The sequence below is a fragment of the Sapajus apella genome, unplaced genomic scaffold, assembly GCF_009761245.1.
Source record: "Sapajus apella isolate SASKATOON/1434 unplaced genomic scaffold, GSC_monkey_1.0 scaffold50, whole genome shotgun sequence".
Taxonomy (NCBI): Eukaryota; Metazoa; Chordata; class Mammalia; order Primates; family Cebidae; genus Sapajus; species Sapajus apella.
Window position 1 is genome coordinate 11,343,154 of NW_022436990.1, and position 17,314 is coordinate 11,360,467.

At 35.1% G+C, this 17,314-nt stretch overlaps 1 protein-coding gene across 5 annotated transcripts in view; it reads right to left on the reverse strand.

Annotated features, from left to right (window-relative positions):
- NUBPL (nucleotide binding protein like) overlaps nucleotides 1-17,314 on the reverse strand; it is a 246,578-nt gene that overhangs the window by 206,310 nt on the left and 22,954 nt on the right. For 4 of the 5 annotated variants that reach the window (XM_032242590.1, XM_032242592.1, XM_032242594.1 and 1 more), the window contains one exon: nucleotides 292-382. In XM_032242590.1, the coding sequence (XP_032098481.1) occupies nucleotides 292-382 (91 nt within the window). Of the gene's footprint in view, nucleotides 1-291; nucleotides 383-17,023; nucleotides 17,281-17,314 lie in introns of those variants that run through there. The other variant, XM_032242593.1, reaches the window with a different exon arrangement.

The following is a 17,314-nucleotide window of genomic DNA, read 5'->3' on the forward strand; positions in this document are numbered from 1 at the left end:
ACCCACATTTATTTCATTGTTTAACACTAGAAGTTTTTTGAGTCTTAATTCAGAAGTTTGGTGAAGTTTTTGTGACCAGAAATATGCCATAGGAACTTAACTCTTATTTATATCAATTAACTTAACCTATTTCACGTAAAGTCACAGTTTCCAAGAATCTACTAACTTAAGTGAGGACTTATACTACATTGTGTATAAAATATTCATTGTATCTGGCATAATGTCTGACACCCAGTAAGTACTAAATAAAAATGCAACTGTTATAATAATATTTATCTCTTCTTTACTCACTCTGTGATAATTCCGGATTTCCTTTCAAATTCATCATCTTTGGAATTGAAGGTCCATACACATCCACATCTAGCAAACCAATGGCCTTGGACTGTAAATAAATAAATAAATAAAAATAAAAAGCAAAAAAACACTTTATCATAAGATTGTTCCCACTCTTCTCAAAGATGAAGTATATAGCAACAGTAACCTGAGTATAGAAAATAAAACTGGCAAAATATTCCAAATCATAACCTAAATTTTCAAAGCAACAGTTAAATAAAAGAGCATAAATTGCTTAGAGTCTTTACTGATTTACTAGTATCATCTAGATAACTGACTAAAGAATTCTACCCTATATGCTTTACATACTGTAGTTCAGGTCTCCCAAATAGTCTCAAGCAGACTAAGACCTTTCAGATCTGAACATAAGTTTGAGAAAAAATTACATGCAAACAATTTCAAAATAATGATTTGTGATGGCAAACAAAACCCCAAAAAGGCAAGGCATTAACTTTTGGAATGCCTATCTAACACACCAAAGAAGACAAAATAAAAAAAGATCAAAGGAAGCAAGGCTATAATAAAGCACGTGAGAAATTCTGATGCAGATCTGGGATAAAAGAGATGGAAGCGCCAACAAGGATACTGGCACATCTAACACAGAGACAACCTCTTATATGCAAGTCACAATTAAATACTCAATGTTAGAGGATCCAGAAACAACTAAAACTGTTTTCTTTGATGATGCATCCAGCTGCTGAAGGACAGGATGCCCTGTCTGGTCTATTCGCTGGCTGTCAATTAATCAGCAGCTTAGCCAAGGAAAGGAAAACAAAATTCACTATTCAAAAATATATCTCTTTTTTTCTTCTTCCCCTCTCTTCTTTCTCTTTTGGAAGATGAAATAAATCCATTATTGGTTTTGTTCATCTACAAGTAAACAGTAACACAATATGTCTTAGAGTTATGTTTCATCAAGTCTTACAACTTTCCTACTACTCTCCTCATATCCTGGCAGAATAAAACTCTTAACCCCTCAACAAAATTTTTTGAAAAACTGAAGCAATCGCTCATCTTCCATGTTACCTACCTATTTCTAGACAAAAAGAAGGTTCCAATGAATATACAAAATAAGATAAATCTAACATTTGTGTTCCCAACTTTATTCTGACTAAAACTACAGTTTAAAAAATACATATATGTGTAATCCCAGAACTTTGGGAGGCCGAGATGAGCAGATCACAAGATCAAGAAACAAAACCATCCTGACCAACATGGTGAAACCCTGCCTCTACGAAAATACAGAAATTGGTTGAGCATGGTGGTGCGTGCCTATAGTCCCAGCTACTCGGGAAGCTGAGGCAGGAGCATTGCTTGAACCAGGAGGCGGAGGCTGCAGTGAGCCGAGATTGTGCCACTGAACTCCAGCCTGGCACCTGGTGACAGGGCAAGACTCTCCCTAAAAAATACCAAAAAAAAAATATATATATATATATATATATATATATATATATATGTGTGTGTGTGTGTGTGTGTGTGTGTGTGTGTGTGTGTGTGTGTAAGTAATATCTCTTCTGTGTCTCTCAGTGTCCTCAGAGGAAAAAATGAGATTAATAATATATGCCTCCATGAAAATCTCAGCTTTATATAAAATAAATGAGAAAATAGAAAGGATACATGATTTTTAATAGAATGGTGGTATATAAAATTTAAATTTAATGCATTTAGGTATTAGCTTTAAGAAGGGAGGAATAGTCAATGAGAAATTTGACCAATTTAACTATTTTTTAAACCACAAACAGAAGAATTTAGTTAAACTAAAACAATTACTATGGACAACAAGATTTTCAAATAAGGGGCCTAAATCCTTTAGAAATATGGCTAATTGTTACTATCATATAAAATTCTGCTAATGATATAACTATCTTCCTAGAATTTTATCTCTTTTCTGTATTTTTGTGATACCTTCAAGAACTAAAAACTACCACAAAATAATAATAAATATCAATAAAAGCAAAAGCTATTTTAAGATTATTTTTCCTTGTTCTTATTTATATCAATGCTGGTTTTACAATGACATGAAGGGGGTTAGGTACTAAGTTTCAAATTGATCTTCTAACAATACGTGTCAAGTAAAATAACAGCTTTTTAAGTTTATGTTTCCACGAAACCAGAACATAAGTAAGTGTTCTAACTAATGTAAGATTGCTAGGGCCATTTTTTTTATCATCACTAGATTTTCAAGTTCCCTTCAAAATGGTAGGAAAGATCTATCATCTATCCTGCTTCTAGAAGAAAACCAAGCTTGTCTAAAGATTAGCTCTTGATACAATGGTCCAAAAATACTGAAGATCTCCCCTAACATTTACTGTGGTAAGAGTAGATTTTACATATACCTAGATGGCTACCATTATATATTATGTAAAAATTAAGAGGAGGGGGAAATTATAAGATTTTAGAGCTCTTCTGCTTCCTAGAGAATAGAAATAACAGTAACTGACAATATTCTACATATTAGGTTCTCTGAGAGAACCGTACTCTAAGAGACTGACCTAAATTTAGTCCCAATGCTTGCATATATCAAAAAGGAAACAAAGGGAAGAAAACATAAAGATCAGGAGGAAAAGAGAGAGCAAAGAGAAAGATTGGGGCAAAGGGATGAAAGAAGGAGGAAGAACAGAATAAAAGGACATTAGTCAGGAAAGTTATATTAAGATACTGGATAAACTAGCCCTCCACTGCCAGCCCTATGGACAAATCAGAACCTATCAAAACATACCACCTTAAATCACCCAGACACCAAGACTTTCCCTGATTGCATCTCCCCATTGCTTGAATTCCTTCTGGGTGCCAGGCACTTAGCTAAGCATTTTATTTACATCTTTTTCACTTACACTCACAGCGATACTGCACGGTGGTATTATCCATACTCATGAATGAGAAGGCCAGAAACTTACACTCAAAATAACCATTTATTTTAAATTATTATTTCTTAAAATAAAGAACGGGAAATTAAACATGAAAATACTATCCTCATAAACCTCCAGCAGAATTTTAACAGAATCTAACTCCAAAAACTTAGATATAGAGCACACCTTTTTTTGTCGTTGTTTAAATTTTTAATAAACTATATGTTTATATAAAAAATTTAATAGAATGTATATATAAAATTTATTTTCATATAAAATGTGTATTTAATACAGATATACAATATGTTAAACATTAAAAAAATTAATCCTAAAAAATTTTTTAATCCAAAATTACATAAAAATCCAAAACTTAGAATAGGCAAAAATATCAAAAACAAAGAAGTAATATTGGCGTATATGCAGTACCTTATTCTTTTTTTTTAATTGCATTTTAGGTTTTGGGGTACATGTGAAGAACATGCAAGATTGTTGCATAGCTACACACATGGCAGTGTGATTTGCTGCCTTCCTCCCCTTCACCTATATATGGCATTTCTCCCCATGCTATCTCTCCCCACCTCCCCACCCCCCCGTCCTTCCCCCATTTCCCCCCAACAACTCCAGTGTGTAGTGCTCCCCTCCCTGTGTCCATGTGTTCTCATTGTTCAACACCCACCTATGAGTGAGAACATGCGGTGTTTGATTTTCTGCTCTTGTGTCAGTTTGCTGAGAATGATGGTTTCCAGGTTCATCCATGTCCCTACAAAGGACACGAACTCATCATTTTTGTTGGCTGCATAATATTCCATGGTGTATATGTACCACATTTTCCCTGTCCATTCTAACATCGATGGGCATTTGGGTTGGTTCCAGGTCTTTGCTATTGTAAACAATGCTGCAATGAATATTCCTGTGCATGTCTCCTTATAGTAGAATGATTTATAATCCTTTGGATATATACCCAGTAATGGGATTGCTGGGTCAAATGGAATTTCTATTTCTAGGTCCTTAAGGAATCGCCACACTGTCTTCCACAATGGCTGAACTAATTTACACTCCCACCAAGAGTGTAAAAGTGTTCCTATTTCTCCACATCCTCTCCAGCATCTGTTGTCTCCAGATTTTTTAATGATCGCCATTCTAACTGGCATGAGATGGTATCTCAATTTAGTTTTGATTTGCATTTCTCTAATGACCAGTGATGATGAGCATTTTTTCATGTTTGTTGGCCTCATGTATGTCTTCTTTTGTAAAGTGTCTGTTCATATCCTTCGCCCGCTTTTGAATGGGCTTGTTTGTTTTTTTCTTGTAGATGTTTTAGTTCTTTGTAAATTCTGGATATCAGCCCTTTGTCAGATGGATAGACTGCAAAAATTTTTTCCCATTCTGTTTGTTGCCGATTCACTCTAATGACTGTTTCTTTTGCCGTGCAGAAGATGTAGAGTTTGATTAGGTCCCATTTGTCTATTTTGGCTTTTGTTGCCAATGCTTTTGGTGTTTTGGTCATGAAGTCCTTGCCTACGCCTATGTCCTGAATGGTTTTGCCTAGATTTTCTTCTAGGGTTTTTATGGTGTTAGGTCTTATGTTGAAGTCTTTAATCCATCTGGAGGTAATCTTAGTGTAAGGCATCAGGAAGGGGTCCAGTTTCTGCTTTCTGCACATGGCTAGCCAGTTTCCCAACACCATTTATGAAACAGGGAATCCTTTCCCCATTGCTTGTTTTTGTCAGGTTTGTCAAAGATTGGATGGTTGTATATATGTTGTGTTGCCTCCGAGGCCTCTGTTCTGTTCCATTGGTCTGTATCTCTGTTTTGGTACCAGTATCATATTGTTTTGATTACTGTAGCCTTGTAGTATAGTTTGAAGTTCAGTAGTGTGATGCCTCCTGCTTTGTTCTTTTTGCTTAGAATTAACTTGGCTATGCGGGCTCTCTTCTGGTTCCATATGAAGTTTAAGGTGGTTTTTTCCAGTTCTGTGAAGAAGGTCATTGGTAGCTTGATGGGAATAGCATTGAATCTGTAAATTACTTTGGGCAGCATGGCCACTTTCACAATACTGATTCTTCCTAACCATGAACATGGAATGTTTCTCCATCTGTTTGTGCCCTCTCTTATTTCGTTGGGAAGTGGCTTGTAGTTCTCCTTGAAGAGGTCCTTTACATTCCTTGTTAGTTGTATTCCTAGGTATTTTATTCTCTTTGTAGCAATTGTGAATGGCAGTTCATTCTTCATTTGGCTCTCTTTAAGTCTGTTATTGGTGTATAGGAATGCTTGTGATTTTTACACATTGATTTTGTATCCTGAGACTTTGCTGAAGTTGCTTATCAGTTTCAAGACGTTTTAGGCTGAGACGATTGGGTCTTCTAGATATACAATCATGTCATCTGCAAATAGAGACAATTTGACTTCCTCCTTTCCTATTTGAATACCCTTTATTTCTTTTTCTTGCCTGATTGCTCTGGCTAGAACTTCCAATACTATACTGAGTAGGAGTGGTGGGAGAGGGCATCCTTGTCTAGTGCCAGATTTCAAAGGGAATGCTTCCAGTTTTTGCCCATTCAGTATGATATTGGCTGTTGGTTTGTCGTAAATACCTTTTATTATTTTGAGATACGTTCCTCAGTACCTAGCTTATTGAGGGTTTTTAGCATAAAGGGCTGTTGAATTTTGTCAAAGACCTTCTCTGCATCAATTGAGATAATCATGTCGTTTTTGTCTTTGGTTCTGTTTATGTGGTGAATTACGTTTACAGACTTGCATATGTTGAACCAGCCTTGCATCCCTGGGATAAAGCCTACTTGATCATGGTGGATAAGCTTTTTGATGTGCTGTTGCAATCGGCTTGCCAGTATTTTATTGAAGATTTTCACATTTATGTTCATCATGGATATTGGCCTGAAGTTTTCTCTTCTTGTTGAGTCTCTGCTGGGTTTTGGTATCAGGATGATGTTTGTCTCATAAAATGATTTGGGAAGGATTCCCTCTTTGGGGATTATTTGGAATAGTTTCAGAAGGAATGGTGCCAGCTCCTCTTTGTATGTCTGGTAGAATTCAGCTGTGAACCCATCTGGACCTGGGCTTTTTTTTTTTTTTTGGTGGTAGGCTCTTAATAGCTGCCTCAACTTCAGACCTTGTTATTGGTCTATTCAGGGTTTCAACTTCTTCCTGGTTTAGGCTTGGGAGGAGGCAAGTGTCCAGGAATTTATCCATTTCTTCCAGGTTTACCAGTTTATGTGCATAGTGTTGTTTGTAATAATCTCTGATGATGGTTTGAATTTCTGTGGAATCTGTGGTGATATCCCCTTTATCATTTTTTATTGCATCTATTTGGTTATTTTCTCTTTTCTTTTTTATTAATCTGGCTAGTGGTCTGTATATTTTGTTGATCTTTTCAAAAAACCAGCTCCTGGATTTATTGATTTTTTGAAGGGTTTTTTTGTGTCTCTATCTCCTTCATTTCTGCTCTGATCTTATTTATTTCTTGTCTTCTGCTAGGTTTTGAGTTTTTTTGATCTTGCTCCTCTAGCTCTTTCAATTTTGACAATAAGGTGTCAATTTTAGATCTCTCCTTGCTTCTCATGTGGGCACTTATTCCTATATATTTTCCTCTAGAGACTGCTTTAAATGTGTCCCAGAGATTCTGGTATGTTGTGTCTTCATTCTCGTTGGTTTTGAATAACATCTTTATTTCTGCCTTCATTTCATTGTTTATTGAATCAACATTCAAGAGCCAGTTGTTCAGTTTCCATGAAGCTGTGCAGTTCTGAGTTAATTTCTGCATTCTGAGTTCTAACTCGATTGCACTGTGGTCTGAGAGACTGTTATGATTTCCGTTCTTTTGCATTTGCTGAGGAGTGATTTATTTCCAATTATGTGGTCAATTTTAGAGTAGGTATGATGCGGTAGAGCACACCTTTTCTTAAAGGGCCAACAGTAAATGTTTTAGACTTTCAGGATCATATGGTCTCTGTGGTAACTACTCAACATTACCATTGCAGCATCAAGGCAGCCATAAATAATATGTAAATAAATTAACATGGCTGTATTCCAATAAAACTTTATGAAAACCAGCAGGATTTGGTCCACGTGTCATAGTTAGTCAACATTCAATTTAGAGAGTAGTTTTTCATGATGAAGCTTTTCAATCATCCAACAATGTAATTTTATTAGAGCCAAGAACGGGCAGGCCAGTCATCTCTTTCAACATCAGAGAAGCTATCTCAGTAGATTTACTTTCTCATCCTTAATTGGCTAGCTTTTAAAAATAAAAAACCATACTTTTCAGACTATTTTATTGGAACTAAATTAGGATGTCTTGCTTAGATTTTATTTATCATGAATAAAGTCAGTGTCCTTTAACAGAAACACCAAAGCACACATTAATTAAAACATATTATACTTAGAATTGGCACAGCTACTGGACCAGTACAATTACCATTGACACAAAAATAAATTTAAACAGATTTTTCAAATCTAGAATTCAGTCATGTTCAAAAGATGCCAAATAAACTTCATTTGTTTTCCACAATTTACTCCATTATTTTTAAATAGGCTCCTATTTTAAGTATGTAAATAGTCTTCCACTTTAAATTTCCAGTTTTCTACTGCTAGGAAAATAAATGAGCAAGGTAAAAGCCTATAAATAAATATATGCAGCTGGGTGTCTAACTAGCCAAGTTTTATGAATCCTTTTCAACTTATTCCTCCTATAATAATTATATTTAGTCAAGAAAGCTCCAATTAGGATTTTCTTCAATTTCAGTCACACTCAAAAGAATATTCACTACAAAAACTACCAAATACACAGCAGATTAAAAAAATTACTACTAGCAAAAATCACTGTAAACTTACTATTATAAAGTGTGATTGTCATCTTTAATATCACCATAAACTTAACCTACTATGTTAGTATCTAATAATATACTCTTTTTCTGACTGTCCTACAAATCTCAAAACCTAGCAGATGACATAAAACAAGATAGATCAAACTCCAAGATAACAATTAGTTTTTTGGATTTGTTTATAGCTTATAACAACCTGTGGAAGTTGTAAAAGGTGGGAGAATTAATCAAGAGTGATTATACTGTTTCATTACTGCATGAAAGCTGCAATTTGAGAGCCTACACGTCCTATTTTTCTGTGTTGGATTTCAAAGGCATGAACCGCAGTTTTGATACTGCTTTGTTCTTCCAACAGAATTTATACTAAATAAGACTGTAAAGCTTCATGACATGTTCCTTTTTATCCATGTCTTCTGCTAATAGAACCCATCAAAACAACATCTTAGAATGCTCCCACCCAGTTATTTACAAATAAACATTCCTTTAAGACCTACCTAAAAGTTGTACTTCTAAAAAAGTACCCAGCTAAGACTCCCATGATTCCCTGTATATTTTATTCAATTTAACCTTGGACTCACAGTTAGTACTTAATTAAATTTAGAAATTATTCAAGCCTCTTCTTTCTTCTCTTTCTGCCTGGCTTTAAGTCAAGCTGCCAATCATAAGAATTTCAATCTCTTAGTAGAGAAAAATATATGTTTCCAAATTCTATTAGCTACGATTAAATAAAAATCTGATTGTCAGAAGAGCTAATGGTTAACAAGGTGATAAGAGAACAATTTCCTAGTGGTTTAACAAAGGACTGTCTAAATCTTCAAGTTCAATCAGGAAAAAAGAGAAACAAGAGCAGCATAAAAGAAAAAAAAATCATCTGGCTGGTTGGAACACAACCTGAGAGGAGCTCATGAAAAGTACAGAAGAATCCCAAATGGCAAACTATTAATAATTGCTCTCAAAAGAGGTACAAAGTAGAAATGGAAGATAACTGACATATTTAGTTTTGGGTTTTCTTTTCAGACAGGGTCTTGTTCTGTTGCCCACACTAGAGTGCAGTAGTGCAATTGGAGCCTTGACCTCCCTGGCTCAAGCAACAATACTCCCACCTCAGTGTCTTGAGTAACTAGGACTACAGGTACCAGCCACCATGCCCAGCTATTTTTTTTTTTCATTTTTCATAGGGATAGAGTCTCACCATGTTGCCCCGGCTGGTCTCAAACTCTGGGGCTCAAGCCATCCTCCTGCCTCAACCTCCCAAACCTCAACCACACCCAGCCAATAATCAATTTCAAATTAAAGACTCTATTTTAGAGTAGGAAGAAACCTAAGAGATCATCTTAGTCTTCTGATTTTCAGTGATAAACTAAGGCTCAGAGATAATGACATTCTTGGGCCTAGGATCCCAAGTCTTTCTAAAATGTATCAAGAAGCCTAACCACTCAAAAATCACCAGCGACTTACCATACCTCTTTCATATCATCTCCTACTCCCTTTTTCCAATCCACTCATATTACCCCCTTGCAGCTTCTCAGACACACAAGGAACACCCCAGAAATAGGAGTTTTGCAGTTGCTATTCCTTCAGCCAGAAATCCTGCTCCCCCAGATATCCACCTGGTCTTTTCCTCACTTCCTTCAAGTCTTGATTTAAATATAACCATATAGTAAGGCATCCATTGACCACTCTATCTAAAATTGCAACTCCCTGACCACAACATTATGCATTTACTATTCCCCACCCTGCTTTTTTCTTCTTAGTATCTATATTAGTATTCAACATACTATATACATTTGTTTCTAGGTATCTGCAGGGGATTGGTTCCAGGACACCTCCACCCCCATACCAAAATTCTCATATGTAAAATGGCCTAATATTTGCAGAAAACCTGTACATATCCTCCCACATACTTCAAATCATCTCTAGATTACTTATACCATACAATATAAGTTTTATGCAAAGGGTTATCATATTGTATTTTTATTTGTATTACTTTTTGTTGTTGCATTATTTATTGAGTTTTTAAAAATATTATTGATCCGCAGTTGGTTAAATCCACTGATACAAAACCAGCAGATAGGGAGTGCCAATGTATTTACCTATTGTTTACTGTCTCCCCTACTAGAATATAAATCCCATGAGGGTAAGGATTTTTGTATGCCTTGTTCACTACTATATAACCAGAACGTAGAAGAGTAGGTAGTTACGGAGATTCCCTGTTACATCCCAGAAATTCTGAATCATTAGGTCTGAGCTGCCATCCAACAAATTATATATGTAGTACTCTAGGGTATAAGATGACCACAATGTGAAAAACAGAAATATGGATAATACAGGAAAGAGAGATGAAAATTTGCCACTAAGCCTTGGGACCAGCAGGATCATAATAAGATTAATCTACAGTAATCAATAATAACGTTAAAGAGGACCTTTATAAAATGATTTTTTAAAAGGTAGTAAACATTCTGCCTTATGTGTGAATAGTCAATAAATATTGCATGGGACATATACATTAAAAAATTATTCATTGTTTATCTGAAATTCAAATTTGCTATTTGCTAAATCTGACAACCCTTACCCCAGCATGTCTTCTCAACAGGGCTCCAAGAATGATTCAGATGAAATATAAGTCAGATTGAGTTATTACTCTGCTCAAAACTCTTCATTGCCACCACTCTTCCCATTTCATTCCTGTAAAAGCCAAAGTCCTTACAACCATTCACCCCACGTAACCCAGCCAGTTCCCCACCCTAACTCCTGCCTCCCAAACCTAGAAATTTTCATCACCTATTACTCCATTTCACTTCTTCCTCCAGAAATCACATTGACCTTATTACTATCCCTTGAATGGTATTCTAGGCATGCTCCCACCTATTGGCCTTTGCCCTGGCTCTTCCTTCTCCCTGAGATACTCTTCCCTCAGATAGTCACATAGTCTACTGTCATTTCTTCTATTCTCTGCTCAAGTGTCATCTCTTCAATGGAGACTATCATATTTTAAAATGTGAACAAGCACTAACCCTTAAGTACTATCCCTCCCCCATCTCAGTTGACTTGTATCACTTTCTAACATACTATTTATCTTACTTGTGATGTTTACTAACTGCTTACTGTAAGCTCCATAAGAAAAGGAATATCCCCGAGTATCCTGAATAGTAAGAATTAAATATTTGTTAAATAAAAGGGTAAGTAAATGAACTAATGAATGAATGAACAAACCTCCATCTGTTACTCTGTAGAATTTTGGTCTTGGTTACTATATGATCCCTAAGGTGTCTTATAAGTTGTAACATACAATGATTTCAAGAAAGTCCCTCCTCTAATACTTCTACACTAACATTTTAAGTTATAGGACTCAAAATTAAATAATATTACTATATAATAATTATATAATAATATATAGCTTAAAAATATTCTAGTGTTAAAAAAAGGGGTCATAAATTTTCTTGCAGTCTATGCCTAAACACCATTTTCTCCCAAGAAAATCTAATATCATCTTCATTTTTCCATTGACCTAAACTCCAAAAAAAATAGACTTAATGAAAGAAAATCTAGTGCAAAGAATGGCCATGGTTCTATGGTAGCTTTATTAAAAACTATGGCTGGCTCAGTGGCTCACACCTGTAATCCCAGCACTTTGGGAGGCCAAGGCAGGAGGATTACTTGAGGTCAGGAGTTTGAGACCAACCTGGCCAACACAGTGAAATCCCATCTCTATTAAAACTACAAAAATTAGCCTGGAGTGGTGGCAGTACCTGTAATCCCAGCTACTTGGGAGGCTGAGGCAAGAGAATCACTTGAACCTGGAAGGCAGAGGTTGCAGTGAGCAGAGATCATGCCATTGCACTCCAGCCTGGGTGACAGAGCAAGACTCCATCGCAAATATACATACATACATACATACATACATACATACACACACACACACACACACACACACACACACACACACACACACGATAAAGTACATTGTCTAAATCTTTGAAAACTAAAGCCACAGTATGGTATGAAAAAGCTAATCAAAAAGAAGGAAATTTTTTATCTGCTTACTAGCAAGATTTAGTACAATAGGGTTTCAAATATTAAAAAGCTGCAAATTTGGGTTTTTCTTTCCAAAACTAGAGAAGCGACATCTCCTTTAGCAGGAAAACAATTGCTTTAAGTGCCACATTTTCATTTAATAAGGAGGGAAAAGTAAGTCAGGAATAAAACACCTAAGATTAAGAGAAGAAAAACTTTAAATCCTTGGTCTGTATAATTTTTAAAAAATAAAAATAAAAGGTTTTAATACCCTTAGTAAGTAAAATCTTCAAATACCAAAAAAATTAAAAAGCCTTTAACCACCATGGTGGTGCTTATAAAATGCAGAAAATCCTTATAGACACTAATTTCTAAAAATCCTAGTTATCTGTTATATAAACTAGTTATTTTGTCGCAAGGAAGCCGGGGACCTAGAAACCTAACTAAACAAGAACCCTTCCCCAAACAAATAAAGTACTGCAGCAAAGATGCTGGAAAACCAACATCAATTCCTTAAGAATGTCCTTAACTAAACTGCAATGCAGGGAAGAGCATTTATAATTCTGATAGCAGCTCTTCTAAAGCAAAGCAATTATAAGATCAGATATGAACAGAACACTTGATCCACCCTCCAGACTCAAAATCAGAGCAGCCCAGCAGTTAGTTTTGAAACCCACAGTTCCATATGCTCTGCTCTCTTCCCCGCAATGACCCTTCAAACACTGCTATGCTGAGAATCAAAGGCCCTCTGTTCCTCAAGGAAATGGGATGAGGAAAAATAATTTCCTGATAGGAAAAAAAAAAAAATGAGAGAAGAAAAATGAACTCGTGAAAGCCAAGTTAGAAAGAAGGTAAATAATTTTTTTTAAAAGAATTGTTCTGCCTGAACCTAGGAGGCGGAGGTTTCAGTGAGCCGAGATCATGCCATTGCACCCCAGCCTGGGTGACAGAGTGAGACTCTGTTTCAAAAAAAGAAAAGAAAAAGGATGATTCTGTGAGAAAGATTTGGATAAATTCTTATTAAACAAAATCAGATAATGAAATTAAAAAGATGTGGAGTAGTTTTACCACCTGTATGTTACACATAAAGGGAAACTAAGGTAGAATACACTAAATGCAAAATGAGGATGCTTGTCATTTTAACTCATAAGCAAATTCAGCAACTTCCTTGAACAAAGTAGGGAGAATGAATTACTGACAGCTTGCTGTCAGTAATTCTGAAAGAAATTTTTAAAAGGTAGGCAAAAGAGTACTGAGGAGGAAACATCCAACCAATAGCTTCTTTAGAGCTATACTAACAATACTGCTACTGCTTCTAATGGGAAATTTCAAAGCATGCTGTACACAATGCTATCTGCCTAAAACCATGCAGAAAGTATGGAGGGGGTTGGAAGGGGCAGCAGTTTGGAGATTTTTACCTATCTGAAGATCATGTTAACACAGTATTTTATTTAATTGTGTTGAGTGAATGTGGTATGTGTGTGCTTGTGGAAGAGGAAGAAGAGCAAATGTGTAAGAAAAAATACCTAATAGAAGATTGGCTTTAGGATCTACTCTAACACACTCTCACCCTTCTACTATGCATTTAATTTTTTAAGAAACACTTTATCTTTCATTTTAATATGTGATGTTAAGTTTCTTATTCTGTACATTGAATTATTCTTATAAAAGACACCATAGAGATAGACATACAGGTTTCAAATCAACTAATACTATTAATATATATTTCAGGTTTTCCATTAGTATAACTACTTATATTTTATATAAAATATATGAAACATGAGGATTTAACCTACTCAATCGCAGATGTCATCTAAATCATGAGTGATATAAACAACTGTACTATATTCACATTATAGACATTATTATACAACTCTATCAAATTAAAAATAAAGTTCAAAAACTATGAAAAATTATCAACACACCATAATGATTATTACCCACAAACTGATGCTATAAATATATTAGTACCTAAGCTCAGGTAAGTAATATATATGGAATCAATTACAATTAAATTGTTATTACAATATCACACTTTTTAAATCTGTTAGTTATACCTTGATGCAATATTTTAAATTAAGGGTCAATAACAGATCTTTTTAAAAATAGTAACACCTCACTCAAAGTTCAAAAAGAGTTAATCTATTGATTCCACTGGCAAGTAGTAACAATTTTTTAACAAATGAAAATGTTCTTTAGTACCATATGCATCACATAGGTGATTACTATTTTTTTCTTTTTAAATAACTAACATATTAAAGGTATAATAGGATGCAGGAGAAAGCAAACTAGTATTTGTATCACTTAATAGATGGGTGATTATGGGTAAGTTATTAACCTCATTAAGCCTCAATTTTCTTACCTGTAAAGATTAAGAAGATCTACTTTTTAAAAACAATGAAGACATTTAAGACCAAAAAAAAAAAAAAATCTAATTTACAGGATTTTTGTGAAGATTTTAGAGCACTGTAAATTTGTGAAACTTAAAGAATAGCTAACAGTACTATGTACACACAGTATATATGTACTATCTATGTGCCAGGTACTTCCTAAACACATATATATTTTAACTTATTTAATCCTCATGACAACCCTATAAAGTAGGTATACAATAACCCTCAATGAAGAAACCAAGGCACAGAAAGGTTAGTAACTTGCCCAAGGTCAGACAGTTCAAGTGCAGAAAATGGGATAAGAACCCAAGCAACAGGGCTTCGGAGTCTGCAGGTAACACTACAACACGCTGCCTCTTCCCAATATGACAAATTAATTCAAATTCCTAGCAGAAAGTATGTACTCAATGTTTTCTTTCTCCTTTCCACCAAGACCTCTCTATGCACGAAAGCAGGAAAAATAAGCATTTACTCTCAGTGGGTATTTATCACCCAAAACAACCATGCAAAATAACATTCTAATTATTAACCCAGGCAACCATATAAACTTTAAGAATAACAAAATGATCCTTAACGTGCACTTACTATTTGTATCTGAATTGATATTGTCTGTTTTTTAACAGCAGGAACCATAGTTTAAGGTTTTACATGAGATCACTGTGAAAAATAGCCTCTAGTAAATATTAAGTAGTATATTTTATAAAAATTAAAGTCAGAGTCTTGGGTATATTAGTCAATTTTTAAGTTATGTAGATAACAGAGTACAGACACAGAACTGCAAAAATGCAGTTAAGAAAATAAAGACTCATATGCTCTAGCCTAGAAAATAACAGATGCTAAGCAACAATAGAAGCAATTGGTTAATTCTGCTTTTCTTTTTGTTGTAGTTGTACAGAATTATATTCGGCTTCTTTTCTTTTTGTTGTAGTTGTACAGCAATTTGCGTTTCTATGATAAATCAAATGCACTTACTTACTATAAACTAATACATAACAGCCAGAGTTCATGAATCCTTACCACATGCCAGGCATTATACTAGTGGCATTACATTTCACAAAAGCTCTGTAAAGTAACCATCATCGTTGTTATTATTATAACTACACATTTAGCAGATGAGGGGCCTGAGCTCTGACAGATCAACTGCCTAGCCTAAGTTCACACAGTTAACAAGTGAAGAGTTGGGATCAAATTCAGATTTGCCTGAATCCATAGCCCATACTTTTTCTACCAAAAGTACCCAAATCTATCCGTGTATAAAAATCACCTGGGGAGTTTGTTAACAAAATTGATGGTCAAATCTCAGATCTAAAAATACCAATTCCCAGAAATTCTGATTTATTTAACAAGCCCCCAGGTGATTCGTGCACAGGAAGTTGGCACCAGTACTAAGAGTAGCATTTAAAAGCCACTGTACTACTTCCAGCTGCCTCCTGTATTTTCCGTTAGGTTTCATAATTAGAAAGTGGGATTACAGAGTCCCAAATACTGAGGGTTAGATTTAGGTAAGTGACATTAATACAGTAAGGACCCAATTCAATTTTAGATTGGAAAATTCATTATGGAAAATGGCACCACCAATTTTTCATTCACTACCCAACTAGGACTCATCTTCAATGCCTTCCTCCCTTCTAATCTCTCTCTTAAATCTATCTCTTCCTTTGTTTTTTTCCAACTAGAGGGTATTATCATATGTAGACACTGTTGGTTGCTATCCAACAGGAAATCCTAATCCCATCCCTCCTTTTCATAGTCAGAACTCACTTCCCACTGGAAAGGTAGAAAGTGTTAGATTCTCCACATTCACAGTCTTCTCTGCAGCTAAAAGATGTTCATGAGATCCAATCCTGATCAGTGAAGCTAGAAAATGTCTGGTGAGAGTTTTCTTCCCTTGTAAATAAAAAATCAGGGAACACGCTCTTTTTCCTCCTCTTTACAATTCAGTGGGGCAGCCATCTTGTGACCATAAGAATTAAGCCAAGAGAAAGGCAGTAATGCCATTCCTCAGCACTACTTTCTAGTTAAGCTACTTTCTGTAGTTCTCAATCCAAATATCTTGTAATTTCTTACTATGACTTTGCTTACATAGTCCTTTCAACCTAGAATTACCTTCCGCTATTTTTCTACCTGCCAAAACTACACCTCACCTTCAAATTATTACCTTTGAAGGACTAGAATTAATTTGCCTGTTCTGTTATTAATATATTATTTATAACTACAAACTGCTGCACTTGCCACATTCTTCCTTCTATGTAAATAAATATGTATTAACATATCTTCCTTACAAGGCTGGAGGCTTTGTAAGGGTAGCACCATGGATAAACATAGTTCTGGTATAGATGGTTCTTGATTGGTTCAACTGAATTTGTCCATAATCACTTAGATATTCCCAACTGTGTTGTTTAGGGGCCAAATAACCATTGCACTTTAAAGGGGGGAAAAAACCTGAAAGAAAACTGTTTGGGGGTTTAAGGAAAATTATTTTTCAGGTACTTCAAACCTTGTACAACTTAAGATACAAAATATATTTTGTTAGTTGCTAAATGAGAATCATAAAGATAATGTTAAGCATTACAAAATGCTGAAAATACTTAACTTGTATATGCCAATTCATCTGTGCTAAGAATTAAAATGACTTTTTAAATTCTATGTCAGCCAGTAAACTTCTCAGCTTCAATGTCATTAACATTTTAGTCCAACAGAAACACAGTCAGGAAATGCAAATCAAACCACAAGATACCCCTTCATAACCATGAGAATAACTATAATCAAAAAGACAGAAAGTAAGTATTGGTGAAGATGTAGAGAAAGTGGAACCCTCATACACTGCTAGTGGGAATGTGAAATGGTGCAGCCACTTTGAACAACAGTCTGGCAGTTCTTCAAA